Here is a 23,346-nt window from a genome sequence, read left to right as displayed (position 1 = left end):
GGGCCCTAGATAATATACCATATATACTTATTTTTATGTCGACCTCCTATATAAATCAAGAGCAGGTTTGGGGGCCAAAATTATGGATTTTGCTATAAACTGCAAATAATCGAGGGTCATTTCTCAGAGAAGAGAAAGCACCAATGCCACTATTTCCCCACCCAGGCATTCAAAAAGGCCAGAAGTGACACCGCACTGGAGAGAGTACAGGGCATCGGTGCTTCGTTTAGGTTCTCCTGGGATAGACAAAGCTTTTGCCTTTCAGCACTCTATTTAGAAAAAGGGGTGGTTTCTTACCTTAGATAAGTAAGTCAATCCAGGTTTTCTGAATTGATTTTGATTAAAATATATAGACTTATACATAAGTATGTAGGGTTTGTTAAAATTATAAGATGAATGAAAAAGATTCTACCAAAACATGATGAAGAAGTCTAATGGAAAGTGCTGTTTAATAATGGAATAGACTATCTCAGAGTATGGTTGGACGAGCATGTATTCCTACATGGCACAAGGTTGGATTTCATGGCCTTTTTGGTCCCTTTCTGCTCTATTGTTCTCTGACATTATGAATGCTTCAGAAGTAACATACAACACAAGAGAGGATGAGAGGAATGGCTAACTCACTGCATATGATCTAATGGCTAAGCCATGCCCAGTCTGCACCCATCTCCCAATCCAATACTGCAAAGAAATAATTCTAAATAAAGAAAAATCCAGACAGCATTGGAAAAGAGCATTCTTGTCCCAGAATTTCAATACCACATCATACATTCTTTTTATATAGTGCATATAAGACAAACAGAACAGTAATTGTTATCAGACATTACCATGACAAGAAGTTTCACTGTGACTGAAAAGTAAACAAAACTAATTGAATTGTGAAAATGACAGCTGTTTTACTGTTTTATTTTGTTTAACTGATAAATAGGTTTAAGGGAATATAAAACACTGACTAGGAGTAAACAGATACTTCTTTCCAACCAACCCTTTGTAAAACAGTTACATGCTGATTAATAATAATTTTATCAAAACTTTATATAATACCTTGAATTCTTCATTTTTAACACTAGAAATAGAATAGACCTTTTCCCAATTTGAATTTTATTTGCAAAGTGTACAACTTCAATTTGTTATATATCTTTTGTTCTTGTCTGAAGTAGCCATTTCTTGGTCCAAATTAATAATACAATATAAGCCAATATAAATCATTTATCATGAAAGCAAGCCAGAAATAAACTTTAGAAAAGACATGCATTTGACAATAAAATGAGCATACCTATTATAACCAATAATGAACATATTAATCATAAGCAAATATTTATTTTTTGACTGGCAGCTGTCTCCCTATGAAGATAGAGCAAACAGCGTCACAGCCATTTTATAGACTTGAGAAATTCACAGATGAGATAAACTCTTATGACAAACACAAACCATTTCAGGACCACAGTGAACCTTGCCTATCCTATTTGCAGATGAGCACAGTAAAAAAAAATTAAAGAAGTAAGTTGCTAGGGAGGAATTGTGCTCTTGTAAGCCAAGGCTACCTATGGTGGTAAGTCTAGACTGATATGCAAAAAAAAAAAAAACAACCTTGTAGCATCTTTGAGATTAGTTGTAGAATAAGCTTTTGTAGACTGAACCCACTGATTGAATGTATGAACGCTTGTACTACAACCTGTCAGTCTCAAAGGTGCTACAAGATCCCTTTGCCTACTAAATATCCTATATTTGTGCACACAATTCCTATAACAGAGAATTGGATTACCAGATTTTAAGCAGTTATCAGTTCAAAACTCTGGGAATGAAACTCAAGCTTCCTCATCACAACCCTGTCTATGTCGATCATAAAGTAGCATTGTGTTTAGCATGGCTTCTTCCCACATATGAGAGCATAGCAATGCAGTATTAGAAGTAAAGTCTTCACTTAAGGTCTTTAAACAGTTCTCTGGAAGTATGTCCTACTGAAATCTGCATAGAATTGGACTGTTACTTCACTAATATTTTTCTCACCTATTTCTTTCCCTCCCCATTTTAGTGAAAGATCTACACTGACCGTGCATGTATTTATTTCTTTGTCACAATGCATACTATAAACCTTTTCCTTTACTTACAATTACTGTTGAAGATGAAAGGATAATCATTAGTATGTTCCACATGGTCAGTAGTTGTCTGTTTCTTTCATCTCTCAGATACAGAATGCAAGGTTCCTTCAGCAAATTCTCTCAGGGCTTTTCATTCAAACTGTCTTGGATTCCTTAGCACTCTGCCTCCTGTGAACATCTGCTCCAGAGGATCAGCAGTACCTCTCTGCCTCCGCTAAAGCTGCAGGCACCTTTATGCTTCACTTTCCAGATGCCATCCACCCTCCCTAATTATTCATTGTTATCGATCAGTCCTTTACGTTCCCACGGATAAGCCAGCAAAACAAGGTTCGCACACGAGACATCTGTTTCATGAAAGCAAAGATAAAACTGTCAAAAGGCAGATGGTCGTTCTTCCAGAGCCTGGAAGGAGAAGATTGAATACATAGGACATGTCCAGCTAGAAAACAAAATCATTGCACAGTGTGATTCAACCTGGCCCAAGCTGATCTACTAAAGTCTCGCCCACAATGTGCATCTCTGGAGAGGACAAGTGAGCTTCTACAAGTGTAAGTTCAATAGTTGTAAAACTAGGCAGGACTAAGCTTGAGTGGGTGGATATAGCATATGACCCACTGTCCACTCCCCCAAGGGAACTGATACAAGTACTGTATAAACACATTTAAGTCAGCACCTATATGGATCCCTGGGTGACAATAAAACCTGAGTTATTAACGTGTGCAGCCCACATGCATCAGGAGTATTCAGAAGCAAGTGTTGCTAGATTCAGTAGGACATTATTTAAGATGGGTGTGCAAAAACTGCATCTTCATTCTATTTGTTTTATTTTATAGAACATCACTGTCATTCTGGTAAATACATTCAGGTTGATTTATAGAAATCAATTATGCAATGCATTAGCATCTCAAACTTCCATAGATTATCTTGAGTGAGGATGTTTTCAGAGCCCTTAATTTGAAAATATCCCTGTCTCCAACAACAACAACAACAACAACAACAAGAAGAAGAAGAAGAAGAATACTTTATTTATAACCCGCTTCCATCTCCCCGAGGGAACTCGGAGCAGTTCACATGGGGACCAAGCCTGATCAACAGATAAAACAATACGACGACAGCATATATAATTAAAACAGTAACAGTAAAATAACAATCAGAAAATACATAGCGAGCATCATGATTAAACGCTGGGGCTATTAAGAAATTACAGGGAAGGCAGGCATGTGCAAAAATGCAAGGCAATGAGATTCAGGAATAGGGTAAAGTGCTGAGGGTTAGGGCAGTAAATAGTTAAGATTGGATGGTGATGAAAACGGACCTACTCTTCAAAAGCACATTGAAACATCCAAGTCTTCAAATTTTTGCAGAATGTAGCCAGGGTAGGTGCTAATCTAATCTCCCTAGGGAAAGAATCGCAGAGCCAGGGGGTGGGGGCACCACCAAGAAGGCCCTCTCCCTTGTCCTCATCAGTCATATTTTCAACGGAGGCGGGAGCGAGAAGGGCCTCCCCGGCAGATCTAAGAGCTTGCGCTGGTTTGTAGGGGAAGATACAGTCACACAAGTAGGACCCGAGCCAACAAGAATGTCTTTTGTCAGAAACAGGAGTCCTTAGTCTTCTCGTTTCTGATAAGAGACATTCACTAACTGCATTTAGAATATGACAACAACTTTTATTTTTTAAAAGACAGCTGCTTAAGCCCAGGATAACATATGCCCACTGTTCTTTCATATTGACATTCCAGATATCTGATTTGTCATAAATGCTGTTTGCTGTGAAGCAATGCAACAAATGAAGCTGGTGGTGAAGAATTAAATTGAAAGCATTCCTGAGCTTAAAATGCTAAAAAGCCCTATCAGTTTCACTCTGATTGATCTCATTATAGATGTTTATACACTCACTCCTTCCTCTTGAACTGGGATTATTGGCTCATTTAAACATTAGAGACAATCAAAATGTTATTATCTAACAAGCTAGAGTTCTAGCGGTTTCCCAATTTCCCCATCTTTTGGAAAAGTTCTGATTTTCAAGATAATTGTCACGTCCACATCTCTTATCTAGAGTAGCAAAACATTTTTTTATTCTTTTGGTGAAAAAGGGGAGTCAATGAGACCCTACTTTTTGTTTGCTTGCTCCCTTGCCTTGTACTCCCTTTCCAAAAGGTTAATTTCATTAGTCATTTATCAATAATTGTCTATACAACATTCACCCCTCTATTCCGTCAAACAGCTTATCAGCTGTAATTTAACCTGCTTCAGCTGCTTGCATCTCTGCCCCTTGCATTGCTTTACAGAAGTAGTTCTCAACCTGTGGGTCCCCAGATGTTTTCGCCTTCAACTCCCAGAAATCCTTACAGCTGGTAAACTGGCTGGGAGTTGTAGGCCAAAACACCTGGGGACCCACAGATTGAGAACCACTACTTTACACTAACACCTTTCCTCCTTTTCTCTCTCCCTCCATCCCTCCCTCCTTCCCTTCCTTCTTGTTGCGCACCTTCAAATTGTTTCTACCTTACGATGATCCTCAGGTGAACCTATCATGGGTTTTTTCTGGGGCTGAGAGTGTGTGACTCACCTAAGGCCACCCAGTGGGTTTCCATGGTTAAGTGGAGAATTGCACCTTTGTCTCCAGAGTCATAGTCCAGCACCCCAATTACTACACTGTTTCTTTCCTTCACAGCCTCTTAAAATGCCTATTAATCTTTTCCCTTAATTTTCTGATGGAGCAAAGAGGAAATTATTTTTTGGATTGGGTTCTTTCTCCCACCCTGGACATTCCATAGGTATATATACACTCCACTTGCCTCATTTCCAACAGACTTCTGAACAAACCTGAGCATGCCAGCCACAGATGCAGGTGAAACGTCAGGAGAGAATGCTACTGGAAGGAACATGGCCATACAGCCCAAAAAACTCACAGCAACCCAATTCAACATAGTTTCCTGGCAGACATCAAAACAAAGTTTCTGGAATATAACCATTACTTTCAAAGTGTGTGCAGCACAGTTTAACAGAAAATAATACTTTCAAACCAGGAACAGTACATTTTTCAAATTCTGTCACATGGTGTAATGGAGTGTGAAGTATTCTGGGAGCTGAAATCCAACACATTTGGAGAACACAAGGTTGTGAACCCCTGCAACACACTGAGGGCTCTTCCAAACAGCCATTTAACCCAGAATATCAAGACAGAAAATCCCACAATATCTGCTTTGAACTGGATTATCTGAGTCCACACTGCCATATATTCCAGTTCAGAGCAGATAGTGGAATTTTATTCAGCTGTGTGGAAGGGGCCATGTCTGCTTTAAACTGGGTTATCTGAGGGCCCTTCCAGACAGGCCCTATATCCCAGGATCTAATCCCAGGTTTTCTGCTTTAAACTGGATTATATGAGTCCACACTGCCAGATAATCGGGATAAACAGAAAACCTGGGGTCTGATCCTGGGATATAGGGTCTGTGTGGAAGGTGCCCAGTGTCCACACTGCCATATAATCCAGTTCAATGTGGATTTTAGCCAGAGGCCCCTTCCACACAGCTGAATAAAATCCCACATTATCTGCTTTGAACTGGAATATATGTCAGTGTGGACTCAGAACCCAGCTCAAGGCAGATATTGTGGGATTTCCTGCCTGGATATTCCGGGTTCTATGGCTGTGTGGAAGGGCCCTCAGTGAGCCAGTCTATGATGGGCGAGAAGTTCATTCAACGCGGAGAAAGTAATGGTACAGTCCCTCGTATTGCAATCCACCACCGACAGCAAGCCACTCAAACGTTTCTGCTCCGAGCTTAAGCAGTAAGGCAAACTTTAGACACGGTGAATCCTGGAGGAGGGGTAGAAAATCACTGTGAAATTGGTGGCCAAGGTTTCACAGCTCCGCTCCCCCCCCCCCCCGCCCCAATAGGATAATGGTACGGCCCAGAGCCTGCTCCTTCTCTTTTGCGGCTTGGAACCAATGGGAGGGTTGGCGGCAGGGCGAACCTAGCAACGGGGCGGGGGGGGGGGGGTTGAAGAGAGACGCCGGCGGCAGAAGCAGCAGCAGGAGAACCCCGGGTTCTGGCCCAGGCAGGCCAAGCACTCACTTGGGAAGCGGGGAAAGGGGGCAGGGAGGCTGGGCTTCCCTTGTGGGCACTCTGGGCCTAAAACGAGGCTTAAATACCCTAAAGGCACCTGATTCTGTTTGATCTTGGAAGCTAAGCAGGGTCAGCCCTGGTAAATGGGAGACTAACAATGTAGGCTTATATGTCAGAGGAAGGTGCTCTGTGTAGCTGTGAGTTTTCCGGGCTGTATGGCCATGTTCCAGAAGCATTCTCTCCTGACGTTTCGCCCACATCTATGGCAGGCATCCTGAGGTTGTGAGGTCTGTTGGAAACTAGGCAAGTGGAGTTTATTTTTCTGTGGAAAGTCCAGGTTAGGAGAAAAAAAAACCTCTTGTCTATTTGAGGCAAGTGTCAATGTTACAAATGGCCAGATTAATTAGCATTGAATGGCCTTGCAGCTTCAAAGCCTGGCTGCTTCTCGCCTAAGGGAATCCTTTGTTAGGAGGTGTTAGCTGGACCTGATCGTTTCCTGTCTGGAATTCCCTTGTTTTCTGAATGTTGTTCGTTATTTACTGTCCTGATTTTAGAATTTTTTAATACTGGTAGTCAAATTTTGTTCATTTTCATGGTTTGATTCAGTGATTCATGAAAGCCTTCTACAACATACCTCTTGGTATTCCTCTCCAAACAAAAGCGTATGAAATTCATGGGATTGCCATAATTTGTTTGGTCCTGTCCATTTAGTTTTACAGTAGAGTATCACTTATCCAACACTCGCTTATCCAACGTTTTGGATTATCCAACGCTTTTTGTAGTTAGTGTTTTTAATACATCGTGATATCTTGGTGCCAAGTTTGTAAATACAGTAATTTCTACATAGCATTACTGTGTATTGAACTACTTTTTCTGTCAAATTTATTGTATAACATGATGTTTTGGTGCTTAATTTGTAAAAGCATAACCTAATTTGATGTTTAATAGGCTTTTCCTTAATCCCTCCTTATTATCCAACATATTCGCTTATCCAATGTTCTGCCGGCCCGTTTATGTTGGATAAGTGACACTCTACTGTATTTACTTTATATAATTTGTATCCTGTCTTTTTCCCCATAGGGACTCAAGTGGCTGTCAAGGGCATGACACCACACAATAGCATTTAAAACAAAACACACACACACACATACACATATATATACAGTAGAGTCTCACTTATCCAACCTTCGCTTATCCAACTTTCTGGATTATCCAACACAGTCTGCCTTTTAGTAGTTAATGTTTTTGTAGTCAATGTTTTTAGTACATTATGATATTTTGGTGCTAAATTCGTAAATACAGTAATTACAACATAGCATTGCTGCTCATTGAACTACTTTTTCTGTCAAATTTGTTGTAAAACATGATGTTTTGGTGCTTAATTTGTAAAATCATAACCTAATTTGATGTTTAATGGGCTTTTCTTTAATCCCTCCTTATTATCCAACATATTCGCTTATCCAATGTTCTATCGGCCCGTTTATGTTGGTAAGTGAGACTCTACTGTATATATGAATATAAAAAATCAATCAATCAATATGAAATATTTGTTATTTATAATAATTTAAAACAGTAGTTCCCAACCTGTGGGGTCCCCAGGTCTTTGGGCCCTCAACTCCCAGAAATCCAAGCCAGTTTACCAAGCTGTTAGGATTTCTGGGAGTGGAAAGCCAAAAACATCTGGGGACCTACAGGTTGAAAAACACTGATTTAAAAGGATACTATGAGCCTAATGCCCTACCGGGTCATGTCTAGTTTTGGAAGCTAAGCAGGGTCAGCCCTGGTTCGTACTTGGATGGGAGACTGCTAACTTTACCAGGGGCTGTGGGCTGTATTTCAGTGTAAAGCACTAGCAAAACCAGCATGGCTGCCAGAGCAAGCAGCATCACTGGTATCTTCCACCATCCACTGCTTTACCAGTCCTTAACATTTTCTTTAATCACAGAACTCTGTACAATAATACTGTTAGCTTTGAGGCATTGTAAGGGTTTGTGGTGCATGAGGGTGTTGTGTTCCTTCCAGTGCATTTACCGTTGAATTTTGACAGCACTGATGGATCTTGGGAAAAAGTGTTTTGTTTTCAGTGGCATTTATTTATTTGCTCAAAGCACCTTCCAGACTTCTTGTTTTTACTGTACCTTCCAGACTCTTTCAGATTAGGTTGGCTGGTGCTTTTTCAAACTGAGGATATAACCTGTGAAGGATTGAGGGAAAGTTGATGCTTCCTCCATGCCCTGCCTTGCCTTACAAAGTTTCCAACCCTAATTTGTTGCTTAATGTTCTTTGGTGCGTTTCCACTAGTGATATTTATATTTGGATAACTGTGCTTATTCAAATGTTCCTGTAATCCCTCTTAGCTCCTGTTATGTTTCACATCTGTCTTGATTAAATAAACAGCTCATTCTAAAGTTATTTGAAGTAGAGAACTGAAATGCCAGAGTTGTTGTTCTAATATAAGAATATTTAGCAGATGAAAAAAGAGGCATTTAATAATTGCCAGAAGAAAAAAAAATTGACCAAGTTCAACAAAAATAATCAGGTGGACCTCAGGAACAAGCTGTATTCTGTGGGTGGAGAAAATAAACTTCAGTGTAGAACATTCATTTAGTCATTAGGTGTTTCTTTATTACAGGAAAATAAGTGAAACAGGATCCTTTTCTATAGCACAGGTGTATATTCTTATATTGGGAGTCCATGTGGTATAGAGATTTGAGTGTTGGACTAAGGGGTTGTCCACACCTGCAAAAACATTCAAATGAAAGACTGGTTGAAGCTTTTCAAAGAGATATCCGTAAACTGGCAGAATAGACATTGAAAAGATAAATGAGTTTAAATGTATGCAAGTATGAAGTGTGCATGTTGGGACAAAAAATCCTATATGTTCATATGTACCAATGAAATCTAATTGAGCTAGGGTGGCGCCAGCTAAACTGCTGACCTGAAGGTTGGGTTGCTGACCTGAAGATTGCCGGTTTGAGTCTGCAAGATGAGGTGAGCTCCCATCTGTCAGCTCTAGCTTGCGGGAACATAAGAGAAGCCTCCCAGCTATCACATCCGGGTGTCCCCAGGGCAACATTTCTGTAAACAGCCAATTCTCTCATGCCAGAAGCAACTTGCAGTATGTTTTCAAGTTGCAGCAACTGATGGAGAAAAGGATCTTGGGAATGTAATAGACAGCATGCTGAAAATGTTCATCCATATGTACCTGTTGCAAAAAAAATATGTTAACCTCAATTTTTGGCATAATTAAAAAAATTAATTGATGATATCATACTGCAGCTACTTCTGGGTTATTCTATACAGTACTGGTTAGTACACCTGCAAAGGGGTATTTTGTGTATGTGTGTGCCTTCAAGTCCGTTGTCAATTTATGACACCCCCATGAATTTCACTAGGGCTGCTTCTACACTACCATATAAAATCCAGATTGTCTGCTTTGAACTGGATTATATGGCAGTGTAGACTCATTAATTCAATGCAAAGCAGATAATGTGGATTATCTACTTCGATAATCTGGATTATATGGCAGTGTAGAAGGGGCCAATGTTTACTTGGGCAAGGAATACTTAAGTGATTTTAACAGCTCCTTCCTCTGAAATGTAGCTTATAGCACCAGCTATTCATAGTGGTCCCTCATCCAAGTACTAACCAATGCTGACTCTACTTAGCTTTCAAGATTAGACAGGGTCTGGTGCTTTTAGAATATTTAGTTCCATCTTTGTATGGGATTCCCATATCGACTGCTACTTGTTCTGCATTTTGATCACAGGGAATAACCATTTTGATACTTACAGGGAAATAGATTCTCCAAAAGGATGGAAGTGGTAGAAACAACCCAGTCTGACTTCAGCAATATCAAAGGATCCTCTAGGAAAACAGAGTCTCTTCTTTTAAGCAACTTAGTGGAAGAGCCTAAGAAAGGAGCTTATGTTCCCAACCACCTTCTGGAGTCTAGTAAGTAATTGATTCAGTATTCTCTGTCAAAAAGAGTTGTTGCTTATAGACCCTTATTCACATAGGTTGTACCCAAAAGTACACTGTATCATGAAGTACATCTTCATGTGTCTTCATTTTACCTCTTGCATTCTAAGCCTTCAAAACATTAAAAAAGCAAGAAATGCTACTGTTCTGTATTAAACAATTATTTAAAAAAATCAGTGGAGTTTTGGCCTAACATTGGGATAGCTCAGGATAGCTCTAAGCTTGTCTTGACGAAAAGTGGACATGAATAATAGATGTCACTTCTAATTCATCCCAATGCGTGGCTTGTTTTCAATGTATGGCTTGAGCAGCATCATACACCATTTTGTGCAAAGATGATACTGTGCTACACAAACTACAGTACCATAAGTAAAGGTAAAGATTTTCCCTTAACATCAAATCTAGTCATGTCCAACTCTGGGAATGGTGCTCATCTCCATTTCTAAGCCGAAGAGCTGGTGTTGTCCGTAGACACCTCCACAGTCATGTTGCCGGCATGACTCCATGGAGCACTGTTACCTTCCCGCTGGAGCAGTACCTCCTGATCTACTCCCATTTTCGTGTTTTTGAACTGCTAGGTTGGCAGAAGCTGGGGCTAACAGTGGAAGCTAACCCTGCTCCCCGGATTCGAACCACCGACCTTTCGGTCAGAAAGTTCAGCAGCTCAGCGGTTTATCCCGCTGCGCTACTTGGGGCTCCATACTAACTAAATAGAACTGAACCTCACTGAAAGAAATAGAACAAACGAGCTGCTATTAACTTTAACTGTGATAATCTTTTACTGGGTAATTGGTGTGTTATTTATTGCTTAAACCTCCTGTGATGTCTTCCTTTTAATTTCAGAGATTTATACAAAGCTTTTAAGAAATGATGTCATACAGGCTAAACCTGCCATAATGCATTTTGGAGGGTATGAAATAGAAAAACATCACCAACAAGTTCTGGTAGGTAACGAAATTGTTCTTTGCTAAAAGTCTGTAATGTGATTATGTACAGTTGTTCATCCACTTTCTCAATTTTTACACTTGTGGTTTTGGTTATTTGCGAGCTTGTACCTCCCCCCCCCCCCCCCCGCATGTTTCTGTTACATCCAGTACTTTTTGTTGCACCCCAGGCCTGGAAACCCTACAATCACAGCACCACACAAGAGTCCACAATATAAGCAAACAGTTTGTTGTAAAATATATCAAAAGTATAGGAAAAGTTCAGGAATAGAGAAAGAATAAGTATATCCAAAAAGGATTTAGCAAGGAGCAATAAGCCAACAGGAATCCAAATGTCTTAAACAGATACAAAGGCAATACAATCCAGGAATAGCCAAAAATCTCAAGAACAGCTTAAGTCAACAAGCACAAGATATCCTTAGAAAACGTGATCATGAATGTAATCACAGAAACATAGAAACTTCCAATATACTTGATTCCCAAAACTGAAGGCTAACTTGAAACATGGATGAGGAACTCAGGCCTAGATTCTCACTCCAAACGCTATGTTGCCTGAACTAACTTGAAAGTAAACAATTTGCCAATTAAAATCCTCCCACGAAAGCATTTCGTTTTCCCTGAAATCTCTCCCCAGCTTTCCCACGCAACCGCTCTGTCCTGTGATGTCTGTTGTCTGCTCTGATCTGTAAATGAAGGCCTATGTTGATTTCCATATCTCCAGGTGCTTTGCTGCCACTTAATTCCTCACTTGACTCTTCCTTGTCCAATGTCTCTGGTTGTTTGGCCCGACCTTGAAGGTCTGCAATTTCACAGTCGGCTTTCTCACAGAAAGAAGCATCATTCCCTTGACTTAAATCTTCCTCACTTCGTGTCCCTGGAAATTCCACAGGCAATCCCACAATCCTCTCTAAATCAGTCTCAGGCAGATGTACAACACTTTCCTTCCTTTGTTCAGGCAAAACAAAATAAGGGAAGAGGAATATCCAGCCCTGTGTGCCATTTCACTTATCCTGCAGATCCAGCTTCTTTTTCTCTGTGTTGTGAGCATCTGTTTTGCCTGGGCAAAGGAAAGGAGGTTGTGAGGACAAGGGGAACACATAGCGCACAGGAACTGGTGTCAGATCCACAAGATAAGTGATGGTACAGGCACATACAGGGCCAGTTCTTCCTCTTTTTTCCTGTTTGCTGGGTACGTCTGTTTTCTCTGGTACCTCTCTTATTTTGCTTGGCTGAAATAGATACTTGAGGCATATGGGAAGAGAAGGAGCCAGCCCCACACTACTTCACTTACCCTGCATATCTGGCTCCTCTCCCAATGTGCCATGAGTGTTTGTTTCACTTTTTTTTTTACACTTAGGCGATCCCTCGTAGTTCGATGATGATGGTCTTCCAGCCGTGGGGTCCTGTGGGTGAATTCTTAGGTGGCTGAAGAAACCTATTCTTGATCTGCATGTTCTCCCGCAGTGAGGACATCAGTTTCCAGGTGGAAGACGGTCCCAGTCAGTGTTGGCTTGACGGGCCTTCTTCTTGGCATGTTTTTCCCTTAAGCCCTCCATTCGTGCCTCTTCAAATTCCGCAGCACTGCTGGTCACAGGTGACCTCCAATTAGAGCACTCAAGGGCCCTCAGAAATGAGTGTCTGTTTCACCTATGCAAAGAAAGGGGGGTTGCAGAGGAGCAGAAACATGCAGCACATAGGAGAAGGAAAAAGAACCAAATCTGCTTGTTAAGTAATGTTGCGCATAACTAGTTCTTCCTTTTCTTCATGTTTGTCACGTGTTTCTGTTTCCCCTGGTACTTCCCTTCCTTTGTCCAGGTGAAACAGACACTCACTTCATGCAGAAAGAGGAAAAGGAGCCAGGATCCACAGGGTAAATAAAGTGGCACATGGGACCTGTTTCTCCTCCTCTTTCCCCTCTGTATCCTCCCTTGGAATTACAGCAGTGGAGTCCCACCCCACACACCAAGATATTCATGGTTTCCCCACTTTTGCAGGGGGACTGCGCCCCTAACTTCCACAAAACTGGTGAGACAATTGTAAATGTATACAATATCCACACTTTTTACATTTACCTGAATCACCATTTAATGACATACTTAGAGAAAAATATCATTGTGTTGTCCTGTTTTTTCAATGTAGTTTTCTTGGCTTATTTTGTTCTACAGAAACTTATAAATATTTCTGCTGATCTTATAAACATCCATGTTCTTCCACCAGAAACAAAGTACTTCAAAATCAAATATGCCAAAACTGTAAGTCTCAACTGTAGCCTTCACATTTCATACTATTCATTTATTTGAGCTTTATTGCACTGAAATTCAAGTGGGTTGGAAGTACTTCTTGAAAAATTGTTCTGTCTTTTTTTAAAGTACCGACTTGTCCCTGGCTTGTCTTTTACAATTATGGTTGATTTCTGTCCTGATGAATGGCGATACTATTATGATTGCATCCGAATCCATTCTCAGGTAAGTTGCATATGTGCTGCTCCCTCTTTGCCTTATATAAGTGAAAATAAAAATACAGAACAACTTCCATATGGAGGAGGCACTTGTTTCTGAACTTACTCAGCAAACAGGAAACACGGGATAAAAGTACACCCAATTGAAATGAATGACTTTTGCTGGAAGTTACCATAGGTATTGTCTATAAAAATTCACTAGGTCCTCCAGAGTGACTCTTATGATAACTTCTCATAGTAGAACATCTTGGAATTCCCTGGAGGATCTAAAAAGACTTTTTTTGTCTAATCCAGTTAGGTGAACCCATAGGTACCGGTTCCACGGGTATGGTGGGTTGTATTATAATGTGTTGTCAAAGGGTTTCATGGCTGGAATCACAGAGTTGTGAGTTTTCCGGGCTGTATGGCCATGTTCCAGACATATTTTCTCCTGACGTTTCGCCCACATCTATGGCAGGCATCCTCAAAGGATATACCTCACAACCTCTGAGGATGCCTGCCATAGATGTGGGTGAAACATCAGGAGAAAATACTTCTGGAACATGGCCATACAGCCCAGAAAACACACAACAACCCGGTTGTATTATACTTTATCACATGCACTAATAATGGATATTCTAAACCAGTCTTATTTGAAATAATAATAATAATAATAATAATAATAATAATAATAATAATAAATGTCATTATACCCCGCCCCCTCTCACCAAAGGGACTTGGGGCGGCTTACAACAAACAACAATTACAAAACATTGTAAGCAATAAATGGTAAACAAGAACAGCAAGAGACATTTATCATTTAGTACAATTAAAATAACATAAGTATTAATAAATACCCCTTAAATCCCATTCCCTTTGTCCTGTTTAGTAGGAACTGGGGCATCTATATTATTATGTGTCAGATGCTTTAAAATAGAAAAAAAATGTAGGCCGCAAAACCCTGATGGTTGTAACTCAACTATACAGAAACCATTAAGTAGTTATCACAGCCCCCTCAAATAATATTTATTTTTGCAATTGTCTGTACAATTTTCTTGTTGTTATTCCCCCAGGGAGACGACACTCTGCTGATTCCCCTACATGCCTATCCTGTGATGAATGCTGTAGACTTTCCATCCTACATCAATTTGTCTGATGTTCCCCTAGGACAGAGGCAAGCAACTGTTACAGCGATGACTTGTTATTGTAATTCATTTATTGTGTGATTGCTAACAATTAGCATAATGTGAACTTGGAGGTTTAGGGGTGTGTGGACACAAAGGACACCTTTTCTTAATGTCAGATTAACCCAATCAGTAAATATAATTACATCTGGTTTTGCTATAACAATATTTGTACATTTTTCTTTTGGTGACCAAGTATTGTGAAATATTTTTAATTTTTATAAGATGATTTACAGCAGTTGTACTTTTCTGAATCTAATGAGATTTCTGTGAGGCAGTGCAATTCTTTTACCAGGATTAGACTGCTGTTGTGGTCTTGTTGTGTAAATGTTCTCCATCTGGACATAGTAATCTCTAGAAACATAGGAAGGTGCTTTACATCAATACCCTTCTGAGGTATTTGTGCCACAGCTCCCATCTTTACCAACAATCTTGGGAAACGGGAGGTATGATTGATTTGATTTTTGGTTTTCTTCCAAATTCTGTTTTTTCTTTCTTCATCTGTCTTTAAAGCTGTGCTCTGTTTGCCCATGTCTGCTTTGGGTGTGATTGCAACCTGAATTAGGAAATGTTAAAAATCCATCAGTGATCCTCCATACTACTATTTTTTTTAATTCAACTGCTTTAAAAATACATTTCTTGGAAATACGGCATACAAACTACATTCCTTCCTAATCAGCTGGACAGAATTTTTAGTCAAAGAGTTTACAGAATGTAGGGACTGTTTTACTTTTAACATAGTTGAGCATATTCAGTTCTTTTCTGAACATGTTTGTTTTTCTACTTTCTGGAACCAGACATTAACAAATCATTATCTTTATAGATAAGTGCAGGTTTTGTAAAATGTACACAGAATCCAGCAAGTACCTAATGGAAATGTAAGTAAGTTGATTTACCAAATGTTCATTGATTCAACTGATCTGTTCTAGTTGGAACTAAAGATTGTGCTTCCTCCAAGGAGATGGAGCTCAGAATCTAAACCTCTTGGATGATTGTGTTTGAATGGACCCCAAAGACCATCCAGTATATCTCAGTGTAATATAGCTATATTCAAATTCATTATAATATCCTTCAGCAGGGATATAGATATCGCAGTGAACATAAACTGAAATAATTCTTACTGCTTTGTCCCCTTTTCTCTTTCATAGCAAGAAATATGTGATCCCTCTGCAGTGCAGCTGTCCCATAGATTTTGAATTTTGTGTTGAGTATCTTCAGCCTCACAAGGCGTTTACAATCCATCCGACATCTGGTAAGGTCTCAGATGGGAAACCTTGTTTCAATAATACTTGAAATTATCAGACAAATGTCTTAATTGTATAAAAAAATATGAGTCACAATTTAAGAACAGAACTCTTGCTGAGCAATGTATGTAGGCAAGTCCTGCTACAATAGTTATAATCTGCCCAGTTCTCTTCATCTTGTTGCTGAAACTAATCTTAATTTCTGCATTTTTACCAAGTACCATTCAACATCAGTCTACTTAGGAGCAGAGCTTGGAAAAGTTACCTTTTGGGGGGGATATAACTCACACTATCCCATGCTGTCTGGGGGATTCTGGTTGTTGTTGTTCTCCATAAAGTAATGTTTGAAAGACCAGGTACAACCCACAAACACACTTGAGCTCCAAACAAAAACAGAAGTAGCTATTCTGTAACAAAACTGGTGTGTGCTAGACATCACATCATCTGCATCAGTGTAGAAAGAAATATGGTTCTTTGTTAGTGCAAAGAGAGATCTAGAAAACAGAGGTCCAATGGAGTTGGGATTCTTCTCCCACTAGTAGCTTGTTTTCCAGTCAGCTGATCACACACACACACACTTTTTAAGGTCTTTCAAGATGATCTCCAAGAAATCCCTCACGGTTACTTCATAATCCTTTCTCCACAATATTTCTTTCTGAGTGTCAACGGGACTTTGGGGTGTATACTGACTACATTTTCTATATTTTTTAATTACAGGAATCATTCCAGGCAATGGAAAAGTGGAAGTGGTTGTTACATTCAAACCATTTGAATATGGAACAGCCCAGATGAAATTGCAGTTGTGGATTTCGCAGTTCAACTCAAAGCCTTATGTGTGTTCATTCACAGGGACATCAACTCCACAGCCCAGTTTAACGTATGCAATGCTTTCAACTTTTTAAAAGTTTTTTTATTTTACCAAGAGACCTTTATAAAATAATACTTTCATAATTGCTTTTCTATTAAAGCAGTTATATAGTGATCCATTTTATGGATTAACAAACAAACCAAGCCAGTGAAATTCCCCTATGAGGATAGTTGTATTGTTTAATTGAAATCAGTATAAATAGCCAGTCATAACTGATTCCAGTGGAAACATAAATTCAACAGACTTATCCAGGATCCAGCTCATCATAACCAGTTCAAATAGGTTACAATAATCATACTCATAGGTTCCAGTAAACATATTTATTAATAACCCATGTATATTTAATGATATAATGATATATAATAATAATATAATATAATATATATAATAATATACTTACTAATATTATAATACATTGTATATACATGTAATATTAATAATAATATTATGATGTAATACAATGTAATAATAATTATAATAGACTATTATAATTGTATATTTATATTACATGCAATATTACTAATAATATTGCAATATAGTTGTATAATATAATATATTGTATGTATATATACTTGTAAACCGCCCTGAGTCCCCTTCGGGGTGAGAAGGGCGGTATATAAATGTCGCAAATAAATAAATATTTGCATATCCAAGTACAAATGATAAATTCATCACAGGTGTTGTATAGTAATCCACAGAGATAAATGTAAACTTAATATACATGGCCCCACCAATTTTCCCCATTGTTGTACTCTACTGAATAATAAGGCTTTGGACATTATGAGCAATATAATTCTCCCAAGGGATTTTGCCATTGCTACAGCTATCCCATCTCTTTTATTTCACTTGTGGGGATTAAATCTAGCACCCCATCCCAACTTTCAGTTTCCAAGAAGCATTCAGTTCCCTGGAAAACTGTACAAATAATCCACTCACATGTGAATTATTTCCCCATGCCAAGTGGTCAAGGCCTTTGTGTGCATTCGAACTACCCATTTGCGACTAGTAGTTATCAAAAAGTATCTCTCTGTTTCACATTCCAGAAAGAAAGACTTTGAGAAGCAAGAAAAAATATTTCAGAAAACAATAAAAAGTCCTGAAAAGGAAGTGTCACACTCCATGCAGAGGACAGTATCGCCAAAACGTGTGCAGCTCAGTTCCTTCCACAAAGTGCAGGTAAGGATGTAATGAAGAAAACAAAACACAAGTTGTAGAAAGAAATTACATCCATTAGTTACTTTGATATGTCTAATTTTGTTTTGTAGCCCATCAAATATAAAGATTTGCACTTCCCAGTTGACTTGTCAAATCACTCTGCTGTGGCCACTGTTTTGATCCAGGAGCCAGGCAAACTAAAGATAAAGCGCTTAAGAGAAGGTACCAGCTTTGAGTGTTAGATTGTGTGTAAAGTTTGAGTTTGTGGTCATGATTATAATGCTATTAAAGCCCCCATATCCATGGAGGATATATTCCTGGACTTCGGGTGGATATGCATAACTGCAGGGAATACCAAACCCTACTGAAATGAAAGACTTCTGGCCCAAGAACACCATAGAGTCATGCTGGAGGACCTGGAAAATGCCTAAAGCGAACATATTTGATTGGACATAGGTAAATGAAACCTTGGATACTTCTTTTATGGATACGGAGCTCATACTGTACATACTGTACAAATCCAAGTCTACAGATGCAGTAATTGCACTTCCTTCTTGTTTGATCTGTATTTTTATCATCTCCCATTCGATTCAATTCCTTGTGTACTTCTCCAGACTGTAAACCTCTCAAAATGGGAAATTGTCCCTTGTTCTTTGTAAGGTGTCATATTCATGCAGGAATTATTATAACTGTTAATAATAATAATAATAATAATAATGCCCCCTCTTCACATGAAAGTAAACACACAGCTTGCATTTCATAAACAAAAATATGCTTCCCCACTTTTCATTATTTAATATGCTAAGTTGACCGAATAATGAAATATCCTTTATTTTTACAAGAAATTCTAGTCACTGGATTTGTCTACATTCAGGAAATGAGATAGAAGAGCTCATTGGCTAGTACCCAATGATATAGTTTCACTGGGGAAACACGGCTTCCACCCTCCTCCTGCTGTCTGCTCTCTAGGGCAGATATTTGGCTCCAAAGAGCATTGAAGGTGAGGAGAAGAAAGCCCTAGCAGTAGTACAGAATTGAGGCCCCATCTAGGCTAACGCTAACATGTGGCTTCAAGATGACATCAACCACAACAGCCTCAAAATACTCACCACCGAAGCGCACATTAAAGGGGATAAGACCTATTAAATAGTTGCAGGTAAGTCCAAGTTAAGTCATAAAATGCACTGTAGCAGATCCCAGATTTGTGGAGACACCTCTAACAGAATCCTAGTGTTTATATTGATGTTGCTTGATAGCCTCTCTGTTTCTGGGCATTTCCATCCCAGTATTTCATCAATTCTACTCATTGCATGAGCAACCTTCACACTTAACATCATGAGAAGCAAGTTAGTTCTATTTGATTTGTGCCTTTCTATTTTAGGATCAAGAAGGAAACTGTATTTTAGGCAAATGTTATTCTGTCTGTACTAATTTTTTGACAATCTGACAAGTCTCTTGAATTTGTTAATTCCTTGTGTATAATGTGTAAACAGTGAAGAACTTGTTTGTACATATTAATAAACAATTGTCTATTTCTATTGACGTCTCTTTCCATTAATGTCAGGCATTACATCATAAATTTGGGTTCTCTAAACAGATTTTTGCACCCTGCAAAATCTGATTAATCGCAATCTGAATTAAATGTATTCACTATTTACAATTGAAGGATTTTGCTCATTCAGTTCCTTTAATGTCCTTTTTTACTGTGTTTGTCTTATAGTTCTAGGAGGACAAGGTGATGTAGCAGCTCAAACAAGGCAGGTGAAAGAAGCTGTTTTTGAACTGAAAGTCAAACAGGATATGCAAGAGGAGTTAACAAATCAGCTGAAATGGTGAGCGATGCATTCACAGTTATGCCAAAATGAAATAGATGAGTGTAACTTCTTGGCACAAATAAGACAATTTCTGAATGTTATTTTGTAGGAGGGAAATGAGTGAAGAGATTTTATGTATTTATTTCCAGTTTGATTACAATTAGCACAAAGTCTATCTGTATTATTATTTTTATCGTGAATTACTTTGAGAAATGTATTGTGAGGTTGTGGTTATCTGCAGATAGTATATCTTCAAAAGACACAACAGTTTTGCATTAATTGCCTTTTTTGTCACACAAAAGCATCTTTAGTGTAAAAAAACCCCTTGTTTGAGCTGATTTTTTCTTTAAATGGAAACTGTTCTCCCAATTCAAATGTAGGCAAGTTCATTTAGGCGAAGATCCAGTGTGTCCAATGTTTCAAAAGCAAGTTCTTGAGGACCGAAAGAGGGAGGAAGAAGTGTACAAGGTTCAGTTATCTTTTCATTTTAAATTAATGTCTGGGTTTTTGCATTTCAAACTGCAGCTGGGACCTATTTTAGGATGGAGGGAGATTTTGTAACTGTGGAAAAGGAGTCAGGCAGAGGAGCAGAGGACATTCCATCTTGCGGCTTAAAGACTTATCTTGAAGCAAAGCATACATCATTCTGAATGTCAATGTTTTCATAATCTGAACATGATCCAGTCTTCCATTTGTACTTGATCAACAAGGTTCAGACACCATGCAGAAAAAAAGAAAGCAAGGAGGGGGGAAATGGAAACTGTCTGGTTTAGTGCCTTTTGAGATGTCTTGTCTGTACGCAGTTTCTTTTGGCAAAGGGTGCTGTGGCTGCGTGACTGCGGTTGTCTCTCAGGAGAACATTGTTAGCTACTCATTTGTTTGTTCCTAGACTAATCGTGCTTACAAAACCTAGAAAACTTTATTTAATCTCAAGGACCCCTGCCCAGTTACTATCTTTCTATTAGTCACAAGGCCCTGTGTTCCTCGAAGCTTTCATTCTCTTTGCTCTCCTTCCCATTTGAGACCCTATCTCTGTACTGCCATCATTTTGAAATGTATCCTCCTTACCCAACCCTGCATAAGGATTTATTTTGTGGAAAGAGACAGTATTGCTCATACTTAAGTTACCCCTGAATAAAGCAAGTAGACAGAGTGACAGACCTAGATTAAGTGTCAATTACCATAGAAGCCCAATTTCACTTCAGGAATATATTCAAATTCCCATGATTGCAACTCTACTCACTTGTGTGTATGTGCCTTCAAGTCACCTGTTAATGAATGGCAACTCCACGAATGTCATAGAGTTTTCCTGAGCAAGGAAGACTCAAAAATGGTTTTGACAATTCCTTCCTCTGATATATCACCTACAGGACCTAAGATTTGTTGTTTTTCTTCCATCTTAAATTGACTAGAGCTGATTCTGCTTAACGTCCAAGATCAAATGAAATTGGGAAACCTTTAGGGTATTTGTGGAACTTGTTTCCAAAAGCTACCAAATTCCTCTGAACAAATGTTAACAGGAATTGAAAAAAAAAACATGCTAAGGACATTTATTCTTTTCCTATAAAATGTAATTTTCCAAGCCCTGTACTAAAGGGATTTGATACATTTTTAGAGTTTTGAACTTTGCATAATATCCTAGTGCTAACCAACAATGTGCTGCCACCTGTAACTCGTTTTTCAGAGGGTTTTTTGTTTTGGATTTGGTACCTTTTGGAAACAAACTCCACATTTAGGCTGTTACCTGGGTGTAAATCCCCTGCTACTAAAGATATCTGGATTTATTTGTGAGAGGACCAGCATGGTGCAGTGGCCTGGTTATTGGGCTAGGGTGCTGGGAGACCAGAGTTCAGATCCCCACTTCACCATGGAAACCCACTTCAGCATATAACACTCTCTCAGCCTCAGAGGAAGCCAAGAGCAAATCCCTTCTGAATAGATGCTGTCAAGAAAACCCCCTGATAGGGTTGCCTTATGGTAGCCATAAGTTAGAAATGACTTGAAGGCATGCAACAAGAAAGCATGGGCTGCTCAAAATCTGTTTATGGTTGCAGGCAGCTGGATTTAAAAGGAAACAATGTATGGTGTATCTGCCACATCTGTTTTATTCTAATTTTCCTGCTGAGAACGATCCAGCTCAGAATATGAGGAGAGGTTTTGTGTGGCAGCCATGAGGGGTAGGGAAAGGAGGGGAAACAGGGTCACTGACTTGGCTAATGTATAGATAGAAAATACCAAAATGCACCAGATCCCTGAAAGTGTTGATGCTCGGCTACAATTCCACTTGTAGTTTCCATCAGCAATTTGGGAGCACCAGGTGCTTTCTCTTTCTGTCTAGGTGCACCTTTCTAGACCACAAATAAATATTTGTGTAGGCAGGTAACACTGGCATCTGAACTGAGCCCAGATGTCATAGTGTACAGCATTTCAATCATGAACTCAGCTTGCATTTTGCAATTTCCTTTGGGAAGAGCAATTTTATTTAACACTAATAATTGCATGGCTTTGATTAAGGATCTTGTTAATATGCTGATAAATATATTTGTTTGTGGTGACAATCCAGATGAAAAGAGGAGATCCCATTCTGGAGAAGGAGTTTCAAAGGAAGAATGTTGGAATTTCCCTCAAACGTATCATCCGAAACAGCTCTGAGGTATGCTGGGGTGAAAGAGATGGGTGGTGGGACTGTGTTGCAATCACTATGGTGAGGAGCTGCTGGCATTATAGCCTCAAAATCCAAGCACATTTAATTTGTTGCATTTGGGGTAGAAAGAGTATCAACACCTACAGAAGGTGTTAAGAGTGTTATGGTAATTATCATGACATGAAGGTGTAAATTCTATTTGGAAATACTTTCTTAAACTTCACTGGGTGACTCCTAGAATTGAATTATGCATTGTTGATCAGGAAGAAAAGAATTGGAAAGAAAGGTGGGCAAAGTGACATGCTGGGGTTGTTTTTGTGACCCCTGAATTGCAATGTTGAAAAGGTCTCCTGAGGTCTGGTCCTGAATCATATTTTGGTAGAATTTCAGATACATCTTGTTAAACTGGTTGTTGTTTGACACCTAATTATTAACCATTTATGATGGCAACATCTGCTTCTGGTGTGTGCTTTAGTGCCCCAAATTCCAGCCAACATTTGATCTCCTGCTGAACAACCCTTGGCAACACAGGCACTGGACTCTGCGGCGATTCCAGCAAGCTGCCCGAAAGGTACTGAAACAAATTGCCTCAGGTAAATACCTGTGTGAACCTGCCAACTACAGATGGACTCTTCCATTTCCTAGAACACCTCAGACTTTGTAGATGTGTTTTACAGCTTTTAGCAAGCTTTCTAAAACAATTGTTCAGAAACCTAGATTTAATGCATGTCTCCAGTATTTTGAACTGTTCCCATGCATGTACACACATATGTGCACACACATATACACAAAACACCCCTTGTCCACCACTACCCAACCTTTGATTAACCTGTGTGAAAAGCAGGTTGTTGGTGTCCCAGGTGCATTTGCACTATAGAGTTAGTACTGTTTCACTTCCGTGTC

The 23,346-nt window shown here is 39.2% G+C and overlaps 2 protein-coding genes across 6 annotated transcripts in view; one reads left to right on the top strand and one right to left on the bottom strand.

The window, feature by feature from the left end:
* sctr (secretin receptor) overlaps positions 1-5,134 on the bottom strand; it is a 39,798-nt gene extending 34,664 nt beyond the window's left edge. The window contains exon 1 of one of the 2 annotated variants that reach the window (XM_062967420.1): positions 2,112-5,134. In XM_062967420.1, the coding sequence (XP_062823490.1) occupies positions 2,112-2,156 (45 nt within the window). In that variant the 5' untranslated portion in view covers positions 2,157-5,134. The remainder of the gene's footprint in view (positions 1-2,111) is intronic. The other variant, XM_062967419.1, reaches the window with a different exon arrangement.
* Positions 5,135-5,804: 670 nt separating this feature from the next.
* Positions 5,805-23,346, top strand: part of cfap221 (cilia and flagella associated protein 221) — a 33,832-nt gene continuing 16,290 nt past the window's right edge. Inside the window, exons 1-14 of one of the 4 annotated variants that reach the window (XM_062967415.1) lie at positions 5,805-5,823; positions 9,967-10,126; positions 10,997-11,097; positions 13,263-13,349; positions 13,467-13,562; positions 14,608-14,708; positions 15,867-15,970; positions 16,680-16,839; positions 17,874-18,006; positions 18,096-18,207; positions 19,706-19,817; positions 20,180-20,267; positions 22,363-22,452; positions 22,919-23,014. In XM_062967415.1, the coding sequence (XP_062823485.1) occupies positions 5,821-5,823; positions 9,967-10,126; positions 10,997-11,097; positions 13,263-13,349; positions 13,467-13,562; positions 14,608-14,708; positions 15,867-15,970; positions 16,680-16,839; positions 17,874-18,006; positions 18,096-18,207; positions 19,706-19,817; positions 20,180-20,267; positions 22,363-22,452; positions 22,919-23,014 (1,443 nt within the window). In that variant the 5' untranslated portion in view covers positions 5,805-5,820. The other 3 variants (XM_062967417.1, XM_062967416.1, XM_062967418.1) reach the window with 3 other exon arrangements.

Source organism: Anolis carolinensis, chromosome 1 (genome assembly GCF_035594765.1).
Source record: "Anolis carolinensis isolate JA03-04 chromosome 1, rAnoCar3.1.pri, whole genome shotgun sequence".
Taxonomy (NCBI): Eukaryota; Metazoa; Chordata; class Lepidosauria; order Squamata; family Dactyloidae; genus Anolis; species Anolis carolinensis.
The sequence above is the reverse complement of the archived record's forward strand: the minus strand, read 5'-3'. Positions and strand labels throughout refer to the sequence as shown.